Source organism: Nerophis lumbriciformis, linkage group LG32, assembly GCF_033978685.3.
Source record: "Nerophis lumbriciformis linkage group LG32, RoL_Nlum_v2.1, whole genome shotgun sequence".
NCBI lineage: Eukaryota > Metazoa > Chordata > Actinopteri > Syngnathiformes > Syngnathidae > Nerophis > Nerophis lumbriciformis.
In genome coordinates, this window is record NC_084579.2 from 21314594 (window position 1) to 21340253 (window position 25660).

The 25660-nt window shown below is 38.5% G+C and overlaps 1 protein-coding gene across 1 annotated transcript in view; it reads right to left on the minus strand.

The window, feature by feature from the left end:
- aff1 (AF4/FMR2 family, member 1) overlaps window positions 1-25660 on the minus strand; it is a 62599-nt gene that overhangs the window by 2973 nt on the left and 33966 nt on the right. Inside the window, exons 4-18 of the mRNA XM_061926782.2 lie at window positions 22875-22916; window positions 22721-22795; window positions 20114-20147; window positions 18247-18304; window positions 17789-17927; window positions 14734-15666; window positions 14558-14649; window positions 13424-13622; window positions 13289-13350; window positions 13166-13229; window positions 12956-13092; window positions 12809-12880; window positions 8076-8169; window positions 7095-7129; window positions 6805-7019 (exon numbers count right to left, since the gene is read on the minus strand). Coding sequence (XP_061782766.1) covers window positions 6805-7019; window positions 7095-7129; window positions 8076-8169; window positions 12809-12880; window positions 12956-13092; window positions 13166-13229; window positions 13289-13350; window positions 13424-13622; window positions 14558-14649; window positions 14734-15666; window positions 17789-17927; window positions 18247-18304; window positions 20114-20147; window positions 22721-22795; window positions 22875-22916 — 2251 coding nt within the window. The remainder of the gene's footprint in view (window positions 1-6804; window positions 7020-7094; window positions 7130-8075; window positions 8170-12808; window positions 12881-12955; window positions 13093-13165; window positions 13230-13288; window positions 13351-13423; window positions 13623-14557; window positions 14650-14733; window positions 15667-17788; window positions 17928-18246; window positions 18305-20113; window positions 20148-22720; window positions 22796-22874; window positions 22917-25660) is intronic.

Consider the following 25660-nt stretch of genomic DNA (forward strand, 5'->3'; position numbering starts at 1 on the left):
ATTAATCATGGAATGCTGTTACAAGAGAAAGTTACAGGAATGCACACTTCATCCTATGCTTACATTTCATTGTGCAACATGAGGATGTTTAAGGGCAACTAAATGTGATCTCTGAAAGGGGTACAAATGATTTCCAAAGCAGGGTTTTTGGTATAAAGTTAAGTTAGGTTAAATGAAAGTATTAGTTTATTATTATTATTATTATTATTATTAATCTTACGGTATATATCAAATATTGAGCAAAATGTAATTGAAATATTGTCGATGTGGCCCTCCAGCAGTGCTCGGGTTGCTCATGCGGCCCCCGGTAAAAATGAATTGCCCACCCCTGATCTAGAAGAAGGAGAAACACGGGCATGTCTGGATGACTCGCCTCCATATTTCCAGTGGTTAGCGCCGAATTACAAAACCGCTTTATTATGAAGCTGGCTGTGGCGCGTTCTTTCTGAGGTCACTTCCTGTGTGGGGCGCGGTCTTTCTGGCGTTACTTCCTCTCCGAACTCAGTTTGTAAACGATCAATGAGTCCATACAAAGCTAAGAGCTGAAGATTAAAAAAATAGACGGCGCACTTCCCCGTGTAAAAAATTATACAAGGAGGGGTACCTTAAACGATCAATTAGTTTGGCCGAAATGGGGCATAGGCTAAATAATTATTTGTTTAAGGGGTTATCCGACTTAGTGTAGACATAGCCTTGATGACAACAGCCCTGACTACGCCGTACAACTTGAGCGACTAATGGTGTCGTCAATGGGGGAAAGACTGGGGGCGGCAGAGACTGTGTTTACATCAGTGACGCGTGGTGTCGGCATGCCGTAGCACTACCAAAACACTGCAGCTTTGAAGGAGTGCATGATCATATAGTGCCAAACCTATCTGCTGAGAGAATTCACATCCACTATTTTCCTCACTGTTTAAATCCCCCCTACCCCAAACATTAAAGACAGAAACGATGCACTTTGTGAGCTTTACCAGACCATCAGCGAGGAGCAGACAGCGCACCCAGAAAGATTCACTGTCCTGGCTGGGGATTTCAATCATGCTGATTTCAAGACCGTACTTCCAGAAGTACACCAGCATGTTGACTTTGCCACAAGAGGTAACAACACCTTGGACTTGGTTTACAAGGCTTGACCCCTTCCCCACATTGGACTCTGTGACCATGTCACTTTTGTCCAGACTGAAGGTACCACTCACCAAACCAGTTCAGAAGCAGATATGTGTGTGGCCAGAGAGTATTCTCTGCACTCAAGGACTGCTTTGACACCACCGATTGGGATATTTTTAAGCAGGCAGCCACAGACAACAATTGAGGAGCATAGGATGTATTCAGTCAAGTGACATTTAAATGGAAGATAACGAAGCGGTGGGCCACCAAACCAACATTGCTACTGTGCCGCAAACAGTCTGCGAACTATCAGAGTACACAAGGGGCCTTGATATTCCTGCAAAAACCAGATACGAGCAAAATATGCAAACTATGCGATGGAATAGATCCCTTTACTTTATCAAAAAAAGATTTGTCGAGTGATTTCAAAGATTATCCGTCGGACGCGTTACCAGACATATCGAACTATCCAGACATCATTCTACACGACAAAACAGATGAAAACTCGGAAAAGCATGAAGGTCTACAACTTCTTTGTGTGACTGGGTCAAGGAAATTGGTATCAAGACTCTCCCAGACAAATATGCATTGTTTTTGCTCAGGTAAGGTTGTATTTCATTTCTTTATTTAACTTTGCGTCTACAGCCAAGTTTGTTGTCTTATTGTTGTTGCGCTGTTACGCGAACACATGTTTTCCCCGTCTTTATCAAAATATATCTATGGATCTCGATGTTGTGTATGTGCTGAAAGCTTCATTAATGATTGCAGCCTTTGGTAAAAGCTTAACTTTTTTTGGTTTTGCTTACATTTGTGATTTAGGGCTATATAAATAAATATTGATTGATTGATTGACATTTTAATTATTTAATTTAGACTCGCCGAGTTGGCGGTTTGTAAAAAAAACTCTAAAGAATGTGTTTTGAGAATTCGCTGATTCTTTATTTTTAGATGCACATTTTGCAAAACTTTGCACATTTGCAGCCGCATTTTGTTTTCCAAAATGGACATATTTGAGCAAAATGTACAGTTTGATACATTACCCTATAAATTTAGCATTTTTTAATTTTTATTTGTATTCCATTTTTTCCCAGTTAGCTCACACCGTCAAACGTTTTATATCCAGCACCTGTTTAAAAATTGACAATAAAGACGGCTTTGTCAGTCAACTACAGATGTGTGAGCTGTTTGATAAACTAATTAAATGTTGCTTTTAAAAAGTGACAACACGGTGTCTAACATAGTTATGCTAGTGTTGCTAACATGCGTGTGCTCCTGTCTGACTCCTTCATGTTATACATGTGATATATGACATTTATTTTGTAGGACAAAAGCAGCGGTAGTGTGTATAATAAATACATTTAAAAAAAAACTTAAAACCTTTTAAATTCTGGCATTAAAGGTTCGATTTTGTCAAATACACAACTACACCTGTGAGTTAATGGTCTAACATTCTTAGGTATATAGATAGTAGATTGATTGATTGATAAAAGCTCATACCTGGCAAATAGCATGTAAAGCAAATGTGAGTCTCTGCTTGGCCTGGCCCTATAATGTTCCACAAATTATCGCCGATAAACCATATCATTGTCAGCATTATTTTCACACCAAATGAAACACTAATGCAATTATAATAGCTCTTTTATCCTGCACTACCATAAGCTAATGCAACGAAATTTCGTCATTATCTGTACTGCAAAGTTCAAATTTGAATGACAATAAAAGGAAGTCTAAGTCTAATACTAATAATAATACAAATATAATGCAGGTATTTCATTAAAACGCAATAAACTTAGATATTTCGATAGTATTTTTTACTATTGTACTTGGAAGGTCAATAACTTAATTATCCTATGTATGTAAGTAAACAAACAATACAAAATAAATTGACTCTCAATCTCTGTTAGCAAACATTGCACTAAATATTGAAAGATCCCAAAGTGCAGTTTTTTCCCCAGTTGGAAAAACTGGGTCAGGTGGTTTGTTTTGTTATTTTTTTGTTGCCATCACTTTCCAACAGATTTGGCATGGTTGCTCATTTGTTTTTGTTGATGTGCTCATCTTGCTCATTCGGTTTCAAGCCTAAATATTCACACACACACACACACACACACACACACACACACACACACACACACACACACACACACACACACACACACTTGGTTTTGCAATGGTCTTTTTTCCTCCTAAATTTTGTTACCTCCTTGTGCTTCTCACTAGCTCTCTGCCCGTGCATCCTGTGTGTGTGTATGTATGTATGTATGTATATATATATATATATATATATATATATATATATATATATATATATATATATATATATGAGTGTATGATAGCAGTCCTGCCTCTACCCACAAAGACAAAGATAGTGGATGACTGACAAGAGGATTCACTCCGTTCATTTAATTTTACTGTCGAATAAACGTGCTCAGGTGCTGAGAGCAATGCACAGATTGATCGGCTGAGGCTTAGTCAGTGCACTTAAATATTTCACGCATCAGCAGCTTTGACGATATATTTACAGTTTGTACAATAGCTACGTATGTGCACACGGACACATTTAATCGGATTAAATCCTAACCGAAATAAAAATGCTTCATGTAAACACGCTATTCTGGATATTCTGACCCGATCACACACATTTGGATCAAATTTTCATTCCCCATTCCGATCAAGATGGGTGGTTTATGCTGATAGTGATTTGAATCGTGGCGCATAAAAACAAAAAACAAAAAAACTTTCGAAATTTGTGTTAGAATTATCCTTACAGCGCATGTCTTTGATATCAGCGGGGACTAAATGTAATAGTCTCGGAATGAAGCAATTGTCTTTCTGCGGTCTCCCTCGATTCAACACGTACAGAAGTAGCGTTATACACTATTGAGTTTGTTGCTTTAAAACAAAAATATGGTCTGGAGTGTCATGTGTCGATGTAACAATAAAATAAGGGATCCGGTAAGTTGTCGTCTTAACAGTGTTGGGTTAGTTACTGAAAACCAGTAACTAGTTACAGTTACTAGTTACTTCATTTCAAAAGTAACTCAGTTACTAACTCAGTTACTTACACCAAAAAGTAATGCGTTACTGTGAAAAGTAACTATTTAGTTACTTCTTTTTTTCTCCTTTTTTTTTTTAAGCTCCCATTAATGCCCTTTTAGCCTTCATTTCAGTACTGTTATTGCACTGGAGAATAATACAATCTGTTGATCAACTTGACATACATTTGCATCACTGAACTCTGCTAAGCAATGTGGTCTACATACAACACACAAAGACAAAGATATGTTACAAAGGCCAATTTGTTTCTGGCCAGAACAAATTGACAAAACTATTTTAAATAGCTGCAACATAACATACATAAGTAACAAACAGCATAATAACAGCATAGCTGTAAAGCAAGAAAGGCACACACTACATACACAAAGCCTAACCAGGCATTTTTTCCTCAAGAAATTCTGACACAAAATCATGTCTGAAGCCCAGAACACTCTACACTTTTCCCCAGTTTTAGTTTAGAGATAAGGAAAGATTGGCCTGGCCCACTAGGATCCCTCTTTATGTTTGTGAACTTTATAGTCTATACATTTAGAGTGATGTGATAATCAAACACTCTAGAAGTCTAGAATGAAAGAGTATATAAGAGAATTGACAGCAACGTTCCCTCTAAGGAGCGCGCCTGTGCAATTGCGCATTGCTCAAGCGTCCTCTGCGCACGGCAAATCTATGCCACGCACAAAATCAAATAAAAAAATAAGCGCATAACAATTTTCGACACGACACGGACACGACAGAGAAAACCATTGTGTAATTCCAGGTCGTTACTCTATGATTTACCAATCAAATGTGTGCTTATTCTAGTGTCATTTATTAGGAATCTTAATTTATAAATATTAATCATGAAATGCTGTTAGTATATTAAATACCGGTACATACTAATAAAATATATTTTTTACAAACAGGAAGTTGCAGGAATGTACACATGATCCCCTGTTTACATCTCATTGTGCAACATGTGAATGTTTTAATGGGAACTAAATGCAATGTCTGAAAGGGGTACAAATTATTTCCAAAGCAGGACCTCCACCCAGACAAACAATACAAGTACACAGTTCATGAAAAACAATATTTTTTGTTATTGTCATTGTAAGTGGGCCTAAACACTTATATTACAAATGGAAATGACTGCTGTCATTTGATTATAATAATAAGAGAATGTTGTCTGTCTATCTGTGTTGGCCCTGCGATGGGTGGGGACTTGTCCAGGGTGTAACGGCCTTCCGCCCGAATGCAGCTGAGATAGGCTCCAGCGACCCCAAAATTGACAAGCGGTAGAAAATGGATGGATGGAGATTTAACTTGTTATTTAGTCAGGTTTGGGACATGTGTGCTGCTAATGTAGCCACAGTGTGCACGTCTGATGTTGCTCACATGGGCTCCACTGAATGCTCAGGGAGTTTTTGCATTTGCTCACACACATGAACAATTAGAGGGAACATTGATTGACAGAGTGTGTGTACCTTCAGTGCTGAATGATGAGCAGAGGCAGAGTTAATCCTTAAGTGGTGGTGGTGGAGGTGAAGTGTCATTGGAGTCTCTATCTCACTTTACTAGCTTCGTCGAAGCCTGTTGCTTATGTAGCTTGTTTCAGCAGATTTTAATTGCTGTTTTGGGCAGTAGATGGGATCTTTGATCCAAAGCACAATTTACATTTAACTAAAATGTTATTTTCTTTGTGTTCGACAAAAGAAAAGTAGTGAAAATATCTCCATGTTAGCAAACTCGACCCACCATGATCAGACACGCCCCCCCCCTCCCCACACTCACACTCACACCCACACCCAGACACACACAAAGCGCATGTCTCTCTTCTCCGGCTTGTGACACAAGAAGAATCACAACGATGACACAGCAGCGCTCCGATAAAACTTTGTAACGCGTTAGTCCCAACACTGCGTCTTAACGAGCAGTTTTATTCACGACGTTACAGCTACTCCAAGTGCTAACTGTTAGCCTTAATCACATACACAGAATGTCGTAACTTGAAGACGCGCCACGACCCGTACATGATTACAACATAAAAAGCGGAGAACAGGTCCATTTCAAAAAGAGAGGTCCAAAAAAAGTAGTGAACAGAAGGAAACAATTATAAATAAATACCATGATAACGTCGGACAAGCAGAAATGCGCAAATCCTTGTTTGTTTACAATGGAAGTCTACTGCTTCTTCAGCACCTGCAGTGAGCAAACTCGTCCAAAATATGGCGCCATCGCACAAATAATAACACACATTTCCGTTTGTTAGGTTCTACTCATGTCAAAGTATTCCGATTTAAGGTGTGATGCATGAAAACGCATGACATAATCAGATCATTTTTTTCAGGGTCCATGTGCACTGTAACATTCTAATCCGAATGATGATCAGATTAAATAAATGTTGTCCATGTACACCTAAAACATTTAGTGAAGTGAATTGTATTTATAAAGCACTTTTCTCTAGTGACTCAAAGTGCTTTACTGCTACTTATTCTTTTGGAAGGTGACAGCAACATTTTCCAAAAATTACAGTTACATCTAAAATTGTCAAATATTAAACAATAAAAAATGTGTACAAATATGATTAAACAATACTACAGATATTTTATAAAATATAACTTTTCAAATCAATAAATAAATAATTTACAATGAGCACCACCTTACCGCTGCCTTTGCTCGCCATCTCCTCCGCCTGCTCCCAGAGGTCGTGAGCGCTCAGGACCAACGTTGTGATGTTGACATAGGAGAGCGCCACCTGTTCCACTGCCAGAGGTACGCACACCGTGGAGCTGGCGGGCCCTGCGGCCGACCCGCTCTGTTTGGTGACGCCGCAGGCAGGGGACGGGATGCTGGCCATGGAGGATGGGGTGTCTGGACCACTACCAGATAAGATAGGACATGGAGTGAACGCGCTGCTAATGCTGACGCTAACATGACAACAGTGAGTAACTTACTTTGTGGCGCAGACAGAAGGGTCAAGTGTGGAGCTCTGCAAGAAATGTGGAAATTAAAGTTTGAAATTAAAGAGCACGTGTGAGCACTTTATGATACAAGGCTGGATTATTGCAACGCTCCTAAATACATTTCTTTTTATTGTGTGTTTTAATTAAAACGCTTCTTAGAGCACTTACACTATTCTTTAGGTGTAAGCGTGCACTGCAGATGGGACTTTCACTAACAAATTGAGTCTTTTGATTGACTCTTTGGTGTGAGCCGTTTGGGAGTTGTTTTTTAATGCACATAAAGATACAACATATGACAGAATCAAAGAAAATGTATAGCAGCAGTCGAATGTAACTTTTAAAAAAATATATATTTTATTTTATTAAGATTCACTTTTAAAAATATACATATATATAAGTTGTTTTAGTTGGATTCACTCTTCAAATTAATATGTAAAGTGTGCACACACCAGGTAAGGTGTATTCACATTTTTATCATGTCTTAATTTTTATTCTAGTTGTATTCATATTTTTTATATACATTTTAGTCTTATTTGTGTATTTTTTCTGTTTCATTAAAATGCTCTTGGGCTACTATGTTTTTCAGGTGAGGGAAAACTCAAAATAGTGATGTCACTGTCAAAGCATGGTTATATGGTGTCACCTTATGGAATGTTTACACTGAAAATAAAACAAAAATAAAATTACAGCAAATACTTCAGAATAATTTCCACCAACAGAGTAATAGTTGTGTACATTTAAATTATTCTAATCCACGCCATCGTATAACTGCTACCAGTGATTGCTTCCTTGATAATAAAAAACGGTTTAAAAATAAAAAATAAAAAATGTAATAACGATCCATTCATTTGAACAGCTCTTTTATAGAACAGCTCTTAAAGACCCTTCAAAGAACCATAAATACCATCGTTAGTGCACTCCTAAAACTATTTAAACTGTGATTTTTATCAGGAACAAGATGACAATCCTCACACTGAAGTGGTCGGTGAGCGTCTTGGAGTACTTGAGTGCAGTTTCGTGCTTTTGGCGAAACATCGCCATCTGCAGGAGAGCCTGGCACTTCAGACTGAAAGGAAAAGGTTTGATTCTTATTTTTGGGCTAAATCACACAAAAAGACAAAAGTATGAACATAAAATACATTTTCACCAAGTAATGTGTCAACTGGTTCTCTTTACATTGTGCCCTTCCCCTACATTTTTTTTTCTTCTGTAAAAACCACCTGGTACAACTTTTTAACTTCTCGAAATTGGGGCCTTGAGGTTGAGGTTATATTGATCCGATACGATATCAGCTAGAACCAAACACTCGTTTAATTATTTTTCTAGTGTGGAAAGTTAAGCAAGGCTTGATCAAGTGAAATTAGTCAAACAGAGAACAATAGTGGGTAACCTATTTATTCCAATGACGTTCCTAACATAATTTTTGGCCTCCAATCCAATCAAATTTCAGGTCCTGATTCAATACTTTAACACTAGATTATAGAAATAAATACAATACAACAATTTTTATAAAGCTTATTGAATTTAGAATTTTCCGTTTTTTGTAAATCAGCTGATTTGTGTTAATGAATGCTACATTTTTTAAAATTAAATAAAATGAGTACCGTAGTGAAAAATAACGACACTAAACAAAAATATAAATGTCACACTTTTTTTTTGCTCTCATTTTTCATGAGTTGAACTGAAAAATCTAAAACTTTTACAATACACAAAATACCTATTCATAATAATCCATCCCACCTCACTGGTGTGACATACCAAGATGCTGATTAAACAGCATGATTATTGCACACGTGTGCCTTCGGCTGCCCACAATAAAAGGCCACTCTAAAATGTGCAGTTTTATCACACAGCACAATGCCACAGATGTCGCAAATTTTGAGGGAGTGTGCAGTTGGCATGCTGACTGCAGGAATGTCCACCAGAGCAGTTGCCCGTGAATTGAATGGTAATTTCTCTACCCTAAGCCGTCTCCAAAGGTTTTTCAGAGAATTTGGCTGTATATCCATCCGGCCTCACAACCGCAGACCACGTGTAACCAACCACAACACTCCAGGACCTCCATATCCAGCAGATTCACCTCCATGGTCGTCTGAGACCAGCCACCCGGACAGCTGCTGCAACAATTGATTTGCATAACTAAAGAATTTCTGCACAAACTGAGAAACCGTCTCAGAAAAGCTCATCTGCATGCTCGTCTGCCTCATCGGGGTCTCCACCTGACAGTTCGTCGTCGTAACCGACTTAAGTGAGCAAATGCTCACATTCCACATGGTGTCATGTGGGAGAGCGGGTTGCTGATGTCAACGTTGTGAATCGAGTGGCCCAAGGTGGGGATGTGGTTATGGTACGGGCAGGTGTATGTTATGTACAACAAACGCAATTGCATTTTATCGATGGCATTTTGAATGCACAGATACCGTTTTGAAAACCTGAGGTCCATTGTTGTGCCATTCATCTGAGACCATCACCTCATGTTGCAGCATGACAATGCACGGCCCCATGTTGCAAGGATCTGTACACAATTCCTGGAAGCTGAAAACATCCCAGTTCTTGCATGGCCAGCATATTCACCAGACATGTCACCCATTGAGCATGTTTTGGATGCTGTGGATCAATGTATACGACAGCGTGTTCCAGTTCCTGCCAATATCCGTCAACTTCGCACAGCCATTGAAGAAGAGTGGACCAACATTCCACAATCAAAAACCTGATCAACTCTATGCGAAGGCGATGTGTTGCACTGCATGAGGCAAATTGTGGTCACGCCAAATACTGACTGCTTTTCTGACCCCCCGCCCCGATCTTCAATTAAGCAAAACTGCACATTTTAGAGTACCGGTACCTTTTATTGTGGGCAGCCTAAGCCACACCTGTGCAATATTAATGCTGTTTAATCAGCATTGTGGTATACCATAACTGTGAGGTGGGATTATCTTGGCAAAGAAGAAGTGCTCACGAACACAGATTTAGACAGATTTGTGAACGATATTTGAGAGGAATAGGTCTGTATATAGCGAAAGTTTTAGATTTTTGAGTTCAACTCGTGAAAAATGGGAGCAAAAACAAAAGTGTTGCTTTTATATATTTTTAGTATAAAAAAAGCAAAAAATAACTAATTTAAATAATTTGTTTTTGCCTTCAAAGTCTTCCTGGATCCAGATACTTACTCCTTCAGTTTGTAAACAATAAAAGAAACCTTCCAAAATGATTTTGTAATAAGAAGTAGGAAACTATCTAAACTAGGTATCAATAGTATCGACATCTGGATCAATAACCTCAACTTTACATTGAAGCTTTAGCGGTCAGCTGTGTGTGTGTGTGTGTGTGTGTGTCATGCTGTCCTGGGCATGACATTAAAGTGCATCCGGCAGTGGAGGCTCCTCTATGGGGTCTTGAGGCACTAGGAGGTTAACCCCTTTACTACTGTTACCCCAGGTGGCCCTTGGCAAAGGCCTAGTACCTGACTGCCCCCTAGCCAGGGATAGGGTGAATACCTCAACGGCGGAGCAGGCGTAAGACGGTAGATGTAAGAACTACCACAACGGCTGCGATGGTGGAAGAAGGCACCCCCACATCCATGTGGGCCCAGTAATGGGGAAATAACGACCCAAGACCTCAACGGTGGAACAAGCGGAGGATGATTGCTAACCCTATGGTTACACGGCTGTGATGGCGGATGAAGGCTGCAGCAGAAAAGGGTCCCCAGTCGTCTTGGACTCCATGCCACTGGACCCTGACCCGGATCTGTCAAGGATCGTGTGGTGACTGTCTGTGCACCAGTCTCCCCACATTAAACAAAGTCACGCACAGGCATCCTCCATAAAAGGGATACACCCCTACCAGGAGGATCATCATGCTCGCTTCGAGTGATCGCCGATGATGTGTGGCATGCTTAACTATTCCTTTTCCTCTAGTCATCCAGTGACTAAGAAGAAACTTAGTTTATTTTCCCTCCCTGGTGGTGAGGAATAATATTTTAGAAGCGGCTTCTGGATGACACGCTTGTTACAGCTTGCACTTAAATTGGAGCCGGTGTTCTGGCAAGACACACACCTGCCTGGAATCCATATAATGCCTGCATGTGTGTAACAAGAAATAAGGAATTGTAATTGTGTCTACCCTAAGTATGCATCCCCCTTGAAAGATTATTCCATATGTGTACAATATTTAGAACACTAGGACACAGCTGCGATAAAGATCGGCTCATTGATCGTCGATCAGTTAAAAAAGGCAAATTGGCCCAGATCCGATCTAATGATCAGGACATTTCTACCTATTGATTATTAAGCATCTGGAACAGATGTATGCTGTCTAAATTGAAGTGGATAGGTAATTGTTTTTTGGTGAGGCCTATTGGTCACATAAATTCCACAAGTTAAGCTCATGACGTAGTGAAATGAATGATGCAGACACATTTGTTATTGGATACTTTCTAATTCACTTCTTCTCCTTTGGAAACTTTGTATCTGTAAGTAATATGCAACTATAATTACTACATTTTTGTTTATAGTGACAAATGTCATGTTTTAGACTGCAATATTGTTCAATTCATTTATGATGTGTGCTTAGCTGTTGTGTAACTGCTAACTCCTAATAGCCTATAGTCTATCATGTTTATTTTATGTAAAGGACTTGACTAAAATAGATAAAAAGACCAATCTTGTGTGCTTATTGGAGGATATTTAGATGTTAAATGGCTGTCCAGATTTGCACAAGTACACGTGATGCAGGACTGCTTGTATCAGAGATTTTAGATGCAAGCCAATATCATCTGACGCTTATTTTTTGCTGATATCTGACCAATATCTGATATGGCTAAGTTCACACTGCAGGGTCGGATGTCCACTTCGGATTAATTACCGGTAGGTCAAATCAGATTTTTTTAGCGGCCGTTCACATTACAAAAAAAAAGTGATTTTATGTGAATGCACATTACAAAAAAAAGTGATTTAATGTGAATGCAAACTGAACCGCATGTGAACATGAAGTCATCACGTCGCACGCACTGCAGTGTTTACGTAAGTTAACATGGCTTCCACTGGCATATTTGTGGCAGTTTCAAGGACTTGGTGCAACCAAGTTTAACATTTTTTTAAATCGAAATATTGCACGTAGAAGATTAAGGAGGAAGAGGACAAGTATTTTGGCTCTGGCAGTTTTGCGGGATATTTTGCTTCAATGTTTGCGGGCGAGAAGTTGGAGACAAAAGTCTGTGGAACTTTCAACAGACTTCCTAAAACATTTTATTTTCACCTGTTTTCTGCTCCATTGTTAATTATTTATTTTCCAACCATCTATTTTGGCAAATAATTGTGATGTTTATAATTTTTTGACAACTTTCCGGTCGGATGAATACGACCTAAGCGCGGTAGCGTTCACATTGAGGACACATTGCATGTATATCCAATGTATGTGTGACAATCATTGGTACTTTAACTTTAACTTTATATCCAAAAACAAAAGAGGCCTGGGTCGGATATGAAAAATTTGGATTTGCACTGTTCACACTGACATGAAAAAAATCCAATACAGATTGTATTTGGGAAAAAAAATCGGAATTGACCTTTAGTGTGAACAAGGACATCAATATCGGATCGAGATACCCCTACTCAGTACCTGTTTTGGAAAAGTGCAATGGAAAAGGGCAGAGAAACAACTGTTCTGCTTGGTGGAAATGGTGCTGATAAGAGAGTGTAAGTTACCATAATGCTACAAAGTCCTTCCTTGAGGCAGGAAGAGATGAGTCAGTGGAGTTTTTAAGTTTTAGCACAAACCTGTGGAAGAGTTGGACGACACGATCAGAATTTAAACCTAAATTTAAAGGCCTGTATTGTGCAAGGAGAGCTCACTTGAGGAGCTCCACGGTCTCTGCAAACATGGTGTAGGAAGACATCGAGATTTGCGGGTCCTTTTCCATGGCGATGCCACTCTCCACGAAAAACATGGCGGCGTCAAGGTAGTTGAAAGCTTTGCTGAGCTTGTCGGACTAAAAGAAAAAAGGAGCAACAAAATCGGTGAACAGTTTGTGGAGATGTAAGAGAATGGATTCAGTCACAAACCTCTGCATCTGCTTTGTGCTTCAGTCTTTTGGCCTCCCTGATGTAGTGCTTCACTGGATACTTCCTGCACGGAATTCACTTGGTAACTCAATGAAGCTGCTGCTGTGCTTTGTTGCATCTCACCTGTCCTCACACAAGAGCAAGGGCCTAGAGGTTGCTTGTTTGAGGACCTGTGTAGATGGCTTCTGCAGGTTTAACAAAATGAAGATTAGGAACACAAGGCAACCTGCAGCAACGCCCTTTAAGCTAGCTTGTTACCTTTTCTAGCGGAGTGTGCTTTGTTCGGCTGCTTTTCGAGTCTTTGCTCTTTGAGGCGTCCTTGTGAGTCTCCAGGCTCGACAACTTGTGCACTTTGGTGTATTTACCACAGTCTTGGTTTTTTTGGGGCTGCGGCAAATGCACACAACTTTTCTTTGATTTATTTTGCTTCTGCTGGTCTGGTCTGTTGCTGCAACCTCTGGCAGGAGAAACAATATGAGAGCTGAGTGCAGGAACAGGAGTTTATGCACAATAACACTAAAGCAAGTTGAAATAAAGTACAGAGTTTCCACCAAACAGTATGGTTCAGTTCAGTTTGGAGAGGGTACTGCATTTCTTCACATTTCATTAAAAGATGTGAATTTTACCTATAATTAAACTTTCTAGCACCCTTCCTTAAGGATGGAGATAAATACATAAAACCCTATGTTCATTTGGCAATTCTGTCCAATAATGGCCAGCAACCCTATTTCTACAAACAGCTCCCAGGTGTGTCATCTAGTTATTGGGAATCGTTCACAGTTTAACTGATACAGTGCCAATTCCCCAAAAACGATACTGGTTCATGTAGTGAAACATTTTAATTTGTTTAATAATAATATCTCTTATTTAACATTTTGAGCTGATAAAGATAACTGCGCTGTCCATTTGTTATAGCTTCTTTTCTTACACTTGTTAGTATCACTTGCAAGTATGCATTAATTTAAGCTTATCGCAGGTGTGTTGTCATATTCAGGAAGCAGTCTTTGCCATTAAGATATATAATGTGCGAATCTTGTCTTTTGTTGAGCCTTGTGTGTTTGTTTCTGTTAGTATTGCACTTATTACACACCAGCTGTTTGATGTAAACGTGGATCTTGGGTGTAGTTTTCATTACAAAATTTTAAGGTGTTAAAATCGGCATGTCAAATCTCAAATGTATGGTGTTTGGAATTGGGACATTATTAGTTACTATATACAGTATATCTGTAATATTTCTTCTTTGATGATTTTAAATGCATGTTAAAAACTGTGTCGCACTCTTATAATGTTAACGTAGCTGACGCAGCCTACATTTCCGTGGAAGGATTACTGTTCCAAACAATAGCACAGGTTCTAAGCCGCTTGGTAGAAACATGCCGTTCGATAACCTACTCCACTTTGACTGAGGAATTCTTGTTGGATGAGGTCATCTTTTTCTCCAGCTTCAGCTTCTTCCTGGGGAGAGTTTTGTCATCTATCTCCACCTAGAAGTTGTCAATGACAAGTTTATATGCAAGGACAAGGTACTAGTGGTAGCATGCATGATTGCTAGCGCTCATGCTTCTCACAATTTGAGGTAAACTCTTTTTGATGGCTTTGGGGTGTTTGCTGGCCTCCGGTTTGTTTTCAGATGTGTGTAAAGGTTTCTCAGTCTTCATGGGTGCCACCTGGGGAACTCTAGAAAGTAGATTTAGATCGATCTTTACCAGCAGGGATTTAATAGGTCGGTTGGGAAGGTCCAGAGAAGACTTGCTGAAGCGTCTAGACTTCTCGCAGGACTTGCGGGTTGCAGAGGACGCTGCTTTAGGAATCACTTTGGCCTCTTTATGACAGGGAGGCTCAACGTTGGGTTTGCTACAGCTGATTTCGACTGGCAGGGCGGGGGACGGGTGGTCGAGACGAGTGAGACTTTGGGGAAGGCAAGAGCAGGTGTCAGGGAGTATCTTGCCACATGACGCACAACAAGCATCACGTTGAACCACCTCAGGCCTGTGAATGGATTTAGTCTTTTGCACTTCTGGTCCTTTAAAAGTTCTCTTAGTGCTGCTTTTAAAGTCACTGCTTTTGTTCTTTCTTTTCCTTGTTTTTGTTTTGAGCTTGGGTTTGTTTGAGATACAGAGAGCCACAGTGTCCTCACATTTTACACTGAGAGTCGTTTTAGTGGGATCCTTTGCTGTTTTTAGTGCTACACCTGAATGTTTCTTGGAACTGGTACAGCAAATCACATCGGCGGCAGATTTTGGGCAAAAACTCTCACAAGAACTCTCTTCGCACGGCTGGGCTTTGGGAGGGTTTCCACCAAACTCTTTTGGAGGTTTTGACTCACCGACTGTGTCTACATTTGAGTTTTTGGAGATTTGAAGGGGCTGTGGTCGTTTGTCAGTGGGACTCTTGCAGACTTTGGCACACTTTTGGCTTTCGTTGTTGAAGTTCTGTTGACTGGAGCGGATCCACTTCACCAACTGCCAGTCAACATTGGACGATGGTGCTGCTGTATCAGTCTATTAAAAAGGTAGAAGTTAAAACAAGCAAAATCAATAAACGCACTAGAAGTCAGTGTATTCTTTCATGTCACTTCCTATTAGAACATTATCTTTGTAAAAATTTAATTTTATTACCTCGATTTTCAAATCCCTCATTGTGCAAACTTTTCGGTTTACAAACCACAGACTGAATGAAAATATACCTTCAGTCAACAAAGTAAAGTAACACTGTGCTAATTGTTACTTTGTGTGCTTTCAAGTTTTTTTAGCCTTTTTACAGCATTTCTCTAATTTTACCAGCTTATTATGAGTCTAAAGAAAGCAATGGACAACAATGTGTAGTTTGAAACATTCAGGGAGTACCAACAGCATTGTTGAAACTTTTCCTGCCCCATCCCCTTTTCTTCCGCTGCACATCAAAAAGATTAATCAACAAGGTAAACATTTTTATTCCTAATCATTGTAGGGACCTGGCTGTTAAAGTTAAGAAATTTTGTGATTTCAAACAGAGTGCACTACAGGGCCAGTGACAGTATGTGTGCGTCGGCAGGGCGTCTCCAAATGAAGACAGTTCAGCTAGTTGTTTTGACTTTTTTATTAAATAGAAAGTTGAGCTATCACCACCTTGTTATGTTTACAGTACTGTATTGCGAGGTAGCAATCACATGACCTAGAGGCACTTCTGGGTTTCAGATGGTGGTCTAGAGTCCAATAGTCTACTGTATGTTTACCTTCATCAGTGCAAATTTTGAAAGGTTTAAAGGCAAATATATAAGCTATCATGAAAAAATATTTAAAATGTGATGGCATGGATTCATACACTCTTAAGAATTTTTTTTCAAAGATTTAAGTCATTCAGCATCACCGAAGTAGACATAATGCACTCCTCAAACGCACTTCCTTGACATCATGTCTTCACTACCGTATTTGATTGACAAGTACGCGCTGCTGTGGTGCCAATGAGAAAAAGTCAGTTTTTGCAGTTGATTTTCTGTTAGAAATATTTGTCTGTCATCTACAATTCATGTCTGCAGTTGTTTTAATTGTATGCAGTTCATATTTTGTGTCATTATTTAGCTAGATTTCCTGTTGTTCAGCAATGTTTGATTTACAACAATATTTAGCAGTACCGAGATTCCTTATGCTGTTTAGCCTATGAGGCAAATATTCATTTAGTTTATTATTACTATCAAGGCTATTATATTGATACTAACGAATATCACCAAAGATGCTATAATGTGATCAGCCGTGTCGAATAAAGCACTTTGCCTTACTGCACAACAACTAAGCTTTTAGTTTCTACTGAATACCAAAATACGGTGGATTGGATCAATAATCACAATATTTATTACTTGCACTTAATATGACGTTAGTTTATGTCCACAACCAAGTCTTTGGAGTTATATTTAGGAATAGAAACTACAACATGACTTAAAAGAACATAAACAAACCAATGTGATCTCTTGTCCTGTCTTTACGTTTTATAATAGAGAATAAACTTGATTGTGACACAAAAAGTTTCTCAAATCAAATGTTCAAACAAGCCTTTGCCTAGGGTTATTGATGCAGACACAAGCATGGTCCGACTGTACTGCAGAACATGATAAGTGATATTTTTGAGAGCCATTTCCCTCGACGCACTTTGGTAAGTTTCCTGACTTTATTCCGTTTATGAACCACTTCTGTCAGAACTCTATTTGAATGCTTGGAACAGCACGGCAAAGCAACATTTTCAGTTCAAACTCTTCATTTACTAACGCGTCTCTCACTTAATTTAACCCTACGCTCAAGCTTGTTGACCATCATGTGAATTACATCGGGATGAAGCAAAGCAGATGTGACGTCATACGCAACAATTGCGTTCAAAGTGTACAGGTTGACTTTTGTCGATGCTGGAACCCATCGTTTATGTTTACAATATTTGTTATGGAGAAATTTGCTTCAAATACACAAACTTTGCCATTTACAAACCTTGTTCAAGAACCAATCAAGTTTGTAAATCAAAGTCCAACTTTTCAGCGTAGCATTGGAGCGCATTAGAGATGTACCTAATGAAGTGTCCATTATTTCCAAAAGTTTGGAGAGACGTAATTCAATGCCATGAGAGACTGTCTAAACTTTTGACTAGTGTATAATTTACCTCCGTTTTGGAGCTGCTCAGTGGGGGTCTGCGAGGCTTCTCGGTGGCACTCTCGCTGTCAGAGTCGGATCTGGAGCTACTGTCTGAGTCACTGGAGCTTGCAGATTCCACGCTGCTGGAATAAGTCTCCTTGTGCCGACTTCAACAAAACAAAGTACAGGATCACAAACACGTACTTTATGTATGTTTTTTTCCCCAGAGAACTAATGTGGACTGCATGTCTTTGACTGTGCTGGTAAAATAAAATAAAACTGTAGCTGATTTGTAGGGGTTGAATTCCAGAAACATTCCACATCTAATAGACAAATGATGGATAGTTTAATGTAATCACAGCAGAACATTGTTTTGGAAAGGGGGGATTAGTCAGCAGGTTCATGTGAGTTCAATAACTGTCTACTGCATAGTTCCCATCTTTGGTCATATTATGAAATAAGGATTAGGCGGAAAAAGAGACTCACAATGAGGAGCTTTGCACATTGAGATTGGAGGAATCTTCAGAAGACCGGTCATGGCTTTCTGGAAAAGAAACAAACAATCTCGCATCAAATAACCCAGCCAAAACCTGTAACAACTTGTAGCCAAAAATGAGCACTTTAGTTCATAATTCATAAGAGCATACAAGGTCTACTTCCTCACTATGATCCAGCAGATTTGCAGTCTTTGAGCGTTCACACTAACACAGAAACGTGCGCCCAGAATGTTTGTTCAGATCTCACCAAGTTCTGAAATTCCACACCTGCTGCACAAAATTTTGAGACTTTTTTGGCTCAGCGCTACTTCACATAAAATGGAATTAGTGAATCTGTGAAAGTAGGCTTGAAACTTCACTTTGTTTATGATACATTATATAGTTATTTTACTCTATATACTGACTGATAGAGTGACCAAGAAAAGGAAGAAACAGAACAGCAAAATATTAAATATTTACATCAAATATTGCGGCTTCACACACATCACTGTTTTATCAGGCTTACTATACAACATTTTTGTCCATTTTCGAGCATAAAATGGCTGATGGAACTAAAAAAATATATCAATACTACAGTAGTATTGGCCACTAAAGGAGCACAAACCTACCATAGCATGCTTTTAAGTATTGTAGCCACTGATTGGTTCAGTCTCAGGCTTACTATACTGGATTAAAACAGTGTTAAGGTGACTAAAAGGGTGTTATTGCATGTCTAAAGGATTGCCATAATGTCGAGAAACTTACTCAGAAGGTCGTAAACTGTTTTTTTTTTTCTCTACCTATGAAAATATTGGATTTATAATTAATGATTGTACTTTGCGTCACAGACGTCACACTTCCTGTCAATGGGAGAGGACGCAAAGAAAAAGATTGAGCAACTGCTCTGTAAAGGAAAAGGGGTAGGATTAAATAAACTCTGCTTCTTCCTACTCCTTTTCGAAGATATTGAATAGAGAAACTGGAAATTGTGATGTATCATGTTGTATGCATGCATGTTCGAAATAAACACAAACTCAACTCAACTTTGCGGAAATGTGTTTATCGCAGTCCTGTCCGGAACCAATTACCCGCGATAAACGAGGGATGACTGCATCTAATATACTTTACATTATATTGATTCCATTAACTAAATGGTAAATGGGTTATAATTTTATAGCGCTTTTCTATCTTCAAGGTACTCAAAGCGCTTTGACACTATTTCCACATTCAACCATTCACACACACATTCCGACACTGATTGATTGATACTTTTATTAGTAGATTGCATACTGATGGCGGGAGCTGCCATGCAAGGCCCTAACCGTGACTCATCAGGAGCAAGGGCGACGTGTCTTGCTCATGGACACAACGGACATGACGAGGTTGGTAGAAGGTGATCGAACCAGGAACCCTCAGGTTGCTGGCACGGCCACTTTTCCAACTGCGCCACGCCATTCCTCAACTAAGTACTGTTTAACCATTATTTTGCATTATATAGTTTATTGTATGTAAGTTGTATTTATTAGATGAGACTGCATGCATAGTGCCTTTTTTTAATTACAGCACCTTTTCTATTTTACATAATACATGTATTTATACACTCATATATATCTAAAATATTTCTACAATTATTACTAATAATGAATGAATACTTATAATAGATGGAAATATTGGGTGTTATCCTGTAATCTTGTGGGGGAAATGCATTACCACATATTGTAAACATTTTCTTCACACTACTAAGTACTGTATATAATTTTCCTGGCGCGTGTTTGTTTCTTTTTTGCATGTACCACAATCTTGTAACATGAACTCTCCTAATCTTCCATTTTGTCCGGCACTTCTACCGTGTTTTCTACTGTAGTGTCATGACTCACTCAGTTCCAGACATGAAGAGACTTGCCCTGCTTCCTGTTAGGACACAAAAAGGCAACACAAGAGAGGGGTGTTAAACTTGGTAGTTACTTCGAATAATTTAGACGTTGACATTTGTTTAAAAAAACCCAAAAAGGGTCACTGTGTGATTAGAGTATTGCAAAAATGTGTGTTGGTGTAGTTTGACCTAAGTATGACTCCAGTGCACAGCTCATTAAGAGCTTAAAGGGAAACAGGGTTCCTCCTTAGGGAGTTAATTCGGTAAATGATCTGACATCGATGCATAGCTGCAGCCCTTCTGCTTTGTCTGCTCTGTTCAGTGGAGTTTGTTAATACGCAGCAAGGTGGCCAGTATAGGACTTCGGCTAAACCACTCCAGTATTGGGAAAAAAATACAGTTTGAACAGCAGTCATGCATTTTAAGCCAGACATATATACCGCCAGACCTCTGTTTAGCAATTTTCAATGCATCAGGTGAATGTTTCCCTTTTGCTTTGTTTTATGTGGCTTTCTGCTAATACTTATTCAAAAACACGGACCAACAGGATGTGAGAAGTTATGTGAAGTAAGCAGTAACACGCCAGAACACCCATACTTTCGCTCATTTTCAAAGTTATGGTTTTATAATTTTAACCCTTTTTACCACTTTTAACTATTAAGGCTGTTAGAAAATTAGATATGTGAGGCTTATTTTACAGTATTGCACACAATATTAAAAGTGGTTGACTTCTTTTTACTAGGGATGTGCCGATCGATCAGACGATTTTTATGAAAAAGTATGTGGTCGTCATTGCTGATTAATGCATTTTATTACAAATCACATAAGCTGATCCCCTCTGGCTAATTTTTAGTCCCCCAGGTGACAAGCAGGTCTAATTATGTCTCTACATACACATTGTGGAGCCACTCATCAAGACTAATAATAATCACCTCCATTATGGCAATAAACTGCATTTCTTTCTATCTTGAGTATCATTATCATGTAATATTATCACTGGAGGCCGAGGCTGAACATATTACACACAGAGGAAGAGAATAAGGAACAAGTTTAAATATTGTGTTGATATTGTTACACTGTCACTAGCACTCACCAAAAATAAATTGAAAAATTCAGTTAATACATGTGATTGGTATCAGCCGATCTCACTCATGGATGATTGTATCGGCATCATACAACCTTATCGGAACATCCGTACCTTTTACACTTGCATGAGTTTTAAGAATGTGAAAATTAGAGATGTCCGATATTATCGGCCGATAAATGCTTTAAAATGTAATATCGGAAATTATCGGTATCGGTTTTTTTTAAATTATCGGTATCGTTTTTTTTAATTTTTAATTTTTTTTATTTTATTAAATCAACATAAAAAACACAAGATACACTTACAATTAGTGCACCAACCCAAAAAACCTCCCCCCCCCATTCACACTCATTCACACAAAAGGGTTGTTTCTTTCTGTTATTAATATTCTGGTTCCTACATTATATATCAATATATATCAATACAGTCTGCAAGGGATACAGTCCGTAAGCACACATGATTGTGCGTGCTGCTGGTCCACTAATAGTACTAACCTTCAACAGTTAATTTTACTAATTTTCATGAATTACTAGTTTCTATGTAACTGTTTTTATATTGTTTTACTTTCTTTTTTTATTCAAGAAAATGTTTTTAATTTATTTATCTTATTTTATTTTATTAATTCATAATATAATTAAGGTCCTTTTTAAAACAAAATTAAAAAGGACCTTATCTTCACCATACCTGGTTGTCCAAATTAGGCATAATAATGTGTTAATTCCACGACTGTATATATCGGTATCGGTTGATATCGGTATCGGTTGATATCGGTATCGGTTGATATCGGTAATTAAAGAGTTGGACAATATCGGAATATCGGATATCGGCAAAAAGCCATTATCGGACATCCCTAGTGAAAATGTTACCTACTGAAGAACTGACTATTGATGATTATTGTCTTTTCTGACTTATAAATGTTGTTACAATGTTAGATACTTGAGTTAAAGAATGCCAAAGCATCAAATCGTAGGTTCACACATTTTGATGTGAGTTTACACAGTTTTGGATGTTTATGCCCGCAAATTTAGACCAAAGCATATTCAATACATATTATTTAGATCAGTGGTTCTCAAACTTTTTTTTCACCAAATACCACCTCTGAAAACACTTGGCTCTCAAAGTACCACCATAACGACCAACATTAAACTACAGTACCGTAGTAGGCCTAAGTATTCATTAAAAACAAGGCAGAGGTTTTATTTGACAAGTATATTAAATATTTTGACCAATGTAAAATTACACACAGTTTGAACAGTGGCATTGTGTTTTTATACAGGAAAATAAAATACTACTTAAACAATGGATCAAATTACATTTATTTTACATTCTTTGGCGTGCAACTGGTGGTACGTGTACCATAGTGTGAGAAGCACTGAGGTACGTGTACCACAGTTTGAGAATCACTGATCGAGACCACAAGAACTTGTTTTAAATTTAGAATAAAGTCACCCTAGATTTTTAAATTAGTAAATTGGTTAATTGTAATGTTTTTTTTATACACACAAGATCGTGACAAAGGGGCCTTACCTTAGCTGGGGGTACGTCAGATTTATTAGAAATGTGTATGGCTGTCAAGAGGGGCGGCCAGTAATGAGCCATCTCCTACAAACACAAAAAAATATAAACTTGTTGTAGAGCTCTTGATGACAATAATAATGGAAAGAGACAACTATAATCTTACCTTTAAAATGTCTTCAACACGCAGTGTTTCATTTTCCCTCGTCTACAAAGAAACATTTAAGTTCATTGCAGGTTTAAACTTCCCACAATCCAACATGTCCCAAATGTGGTAGGAGGAAACAGTACATGTAATCCTACCCTTTTTCTGCTGACTCAGCAGTTAATGACAGTTTACTTTCTGTGTTTCACATGGAGCTATCATAGCTTAGTCCGTAATAATCACTAATAAATAGATACATTGTTATGTAAATACATTTCTAAAAACATTCATACAAATTGGCCGAAACATCGCATACTAATAAATGAGTGCAGGATATATGATAAACCATACCATAATTAAAGAATACGTAGTAAAGAGAGCCTTATTAAAGAAGACCAAACAGACTTCTTTGTCTATATCAGAGAAAAGTCAGTGTTAATATTTAACTTGAAGTACTTTAAGGTCAAAAAGTCAGATTGGGAGATATGACAGTAGTTGGAGCCCTTATCATTCCTCAACCAAGGTTTATTGATTTGTAGTGTAGTTGTATTGGACAACAAAAGTTACACACTTCGCACTCTTACTTGGTGACACACTTAATAGAAAAAAACACCATGTTGTCTACTTCATATCAGGCAAAAGGTCACCTGATTATTGAACTAACCAAAGACAAAAGCCTTGCATTGCACAACATATGTCCAATCACGTGGTCTTTCTGTTACAGGCCAATGTAAACATTTCAAAAGAGCTGAGTAAAATCTTCACCACTAGGTCTAGCCCAGACTAAAAAAAAAATTCCTGATGACGTTCAACCCACAAATGTGACACAATGCGCGGGCGGCAGCGTCACTTACACACCATATAAACTCTGTGTCAACACACTGCAGTCCTCATTGTTGTAAATGCCTTTCTCCGTTTTCCCTTGACAGTCTTTGAGAGATAGTCCACGGCCCACTTATGTCAATTGGTGACAAAGCTTGTTTATTGTTTCACAGCACGTGAGTCACGTCATAGTAGAACGCAGAGGTCACACCCACACACACGCGCACAAACACACACACACACACACAATTTAGCACACAGCTCTACATGCAAGTCCCTTAACTACGTGTTTTTCAACCACTGTGCTGCGGCACACTAGCGTGCCGTGAGATACAGTCTGGTGTGCCATGGGAGATTATCTAATTTCACCTATTTGGATAAAAAATATTTTTTGCAAACCAGTAATTATAGTCTGCAAATAATGTGTTGTTGTTGAGTGGTCGGTGCTGTCTAGAGCTCGGCAGAGTAACCGTGTGATACTCTTCCATATGAGTAGGTGGCAGCCGGTAGCTAATTGCTTTGTAGATGTTGGAAAAAGCGGGAGGCAGTATGAAGGTAAAAAAGGTGTCTAATGCTTAAACCAAAAAATAAACAAAAGGTGAGTGCCCCTAAGAAAAGGCATTGAAGCTTGGGGAAGGCTATGCAGGACAAAACTAAAACTGAACTGGCTACAAAGTAAACAAAAACAGAATGCTGGACGACAGCAAAGACTTACTGTGGAGCAAAGACAGCGTCCACAATGTACATCCGAATATGACATGACAATCAACAATGTCCCCACAAAGAAGGATAAAAACAACTGAAATATTCTTGATTGCTAAAACAAAGTAGATGCGGGAAATACAGCTCAAAGAAAGACATTGAACTGCTATAGGAAAATACCAAAAAGAGAAAAAGACACTAAAATAGGAGCGCAAGACAATAACTAAAACACTACACACAGGAAAACAGCAAAAAACTCAAAATAAGTCATGGTGTGATGTGACAGGTCGTGACAGTACACCTACTTTGAGACAAGAGCTATATTGATGCATGCTTGGTTATGGTTTAAAGTCATATCCAACAATTGCGACAATGACTTTTTACTGTCAACTGAGTTTCGTTTTTTTTAATGATTTCTGCTGGTGGTGTGCCTCTGGATTTTTTCAAGGCAAAAAATGTGCCTTGGCTCAAAAAAGGTTGAAAAACACTGCCTTAACTTACGAGTAGTTTGAGATTCGAGCGGTCTCTCTGCTTTTAGTTGTGCTTTAAGGGTTACCGGTTACGCAAAAAAACAACTTTTCTTATCTATTGGTACCTGTTTTTGTGTATTAGGTATTTGTATAAGTCCCGAAAATTTGAAATCAAACCATGGAGGCATGGCGGAGATATGTATAAACAAAACAATCTTGCCTTCCTTCATACTTCCTCCAAACGAGGCATTTGGAATTTGCCCAATTTGTGACGTTTTTTTCCCCACAAGTGACATCAGCGGGAATATCTCCATATATATGGTAGAGATTTACCTGAAAAGCTATGCGCGAGTCCGACCTTGTAGTCAATAAGCTCCTTCTTTTTCTCTATCCTCTTGTTTTGGGCCAGACTGGCTCGTATATGCACATGCATACTCCGCTGTTGCCATTTATAATACAAAGGAACGTATAGTTTGAACCTAATGTATATCTGTCAGTAGACTCGAAACTTAAATAAGGCCGCTAAAAAAATGGTGCATCCTGAAAAGAGGGTCAGAAATTGGCTTGAAGATTGTTAGTAAACAACATCTGTGTGTACAGCTCCACTAATGGACATTGGAGTGTTACTTAGATGCAACATTTTGACTAAAGAACAACCATTGCATGTTATGTAGACCACAAGAAAGTGTTTTTAAATGTAAGAAACAAAAACATATATTTGACCCCCTTTAGTTGGGAGCATATTTTGAGTTCCGATCGGTTTTAGTATTTGTAAGAGATTTGTGCTGTTTTAGCAATAAAGCGGTAATATAT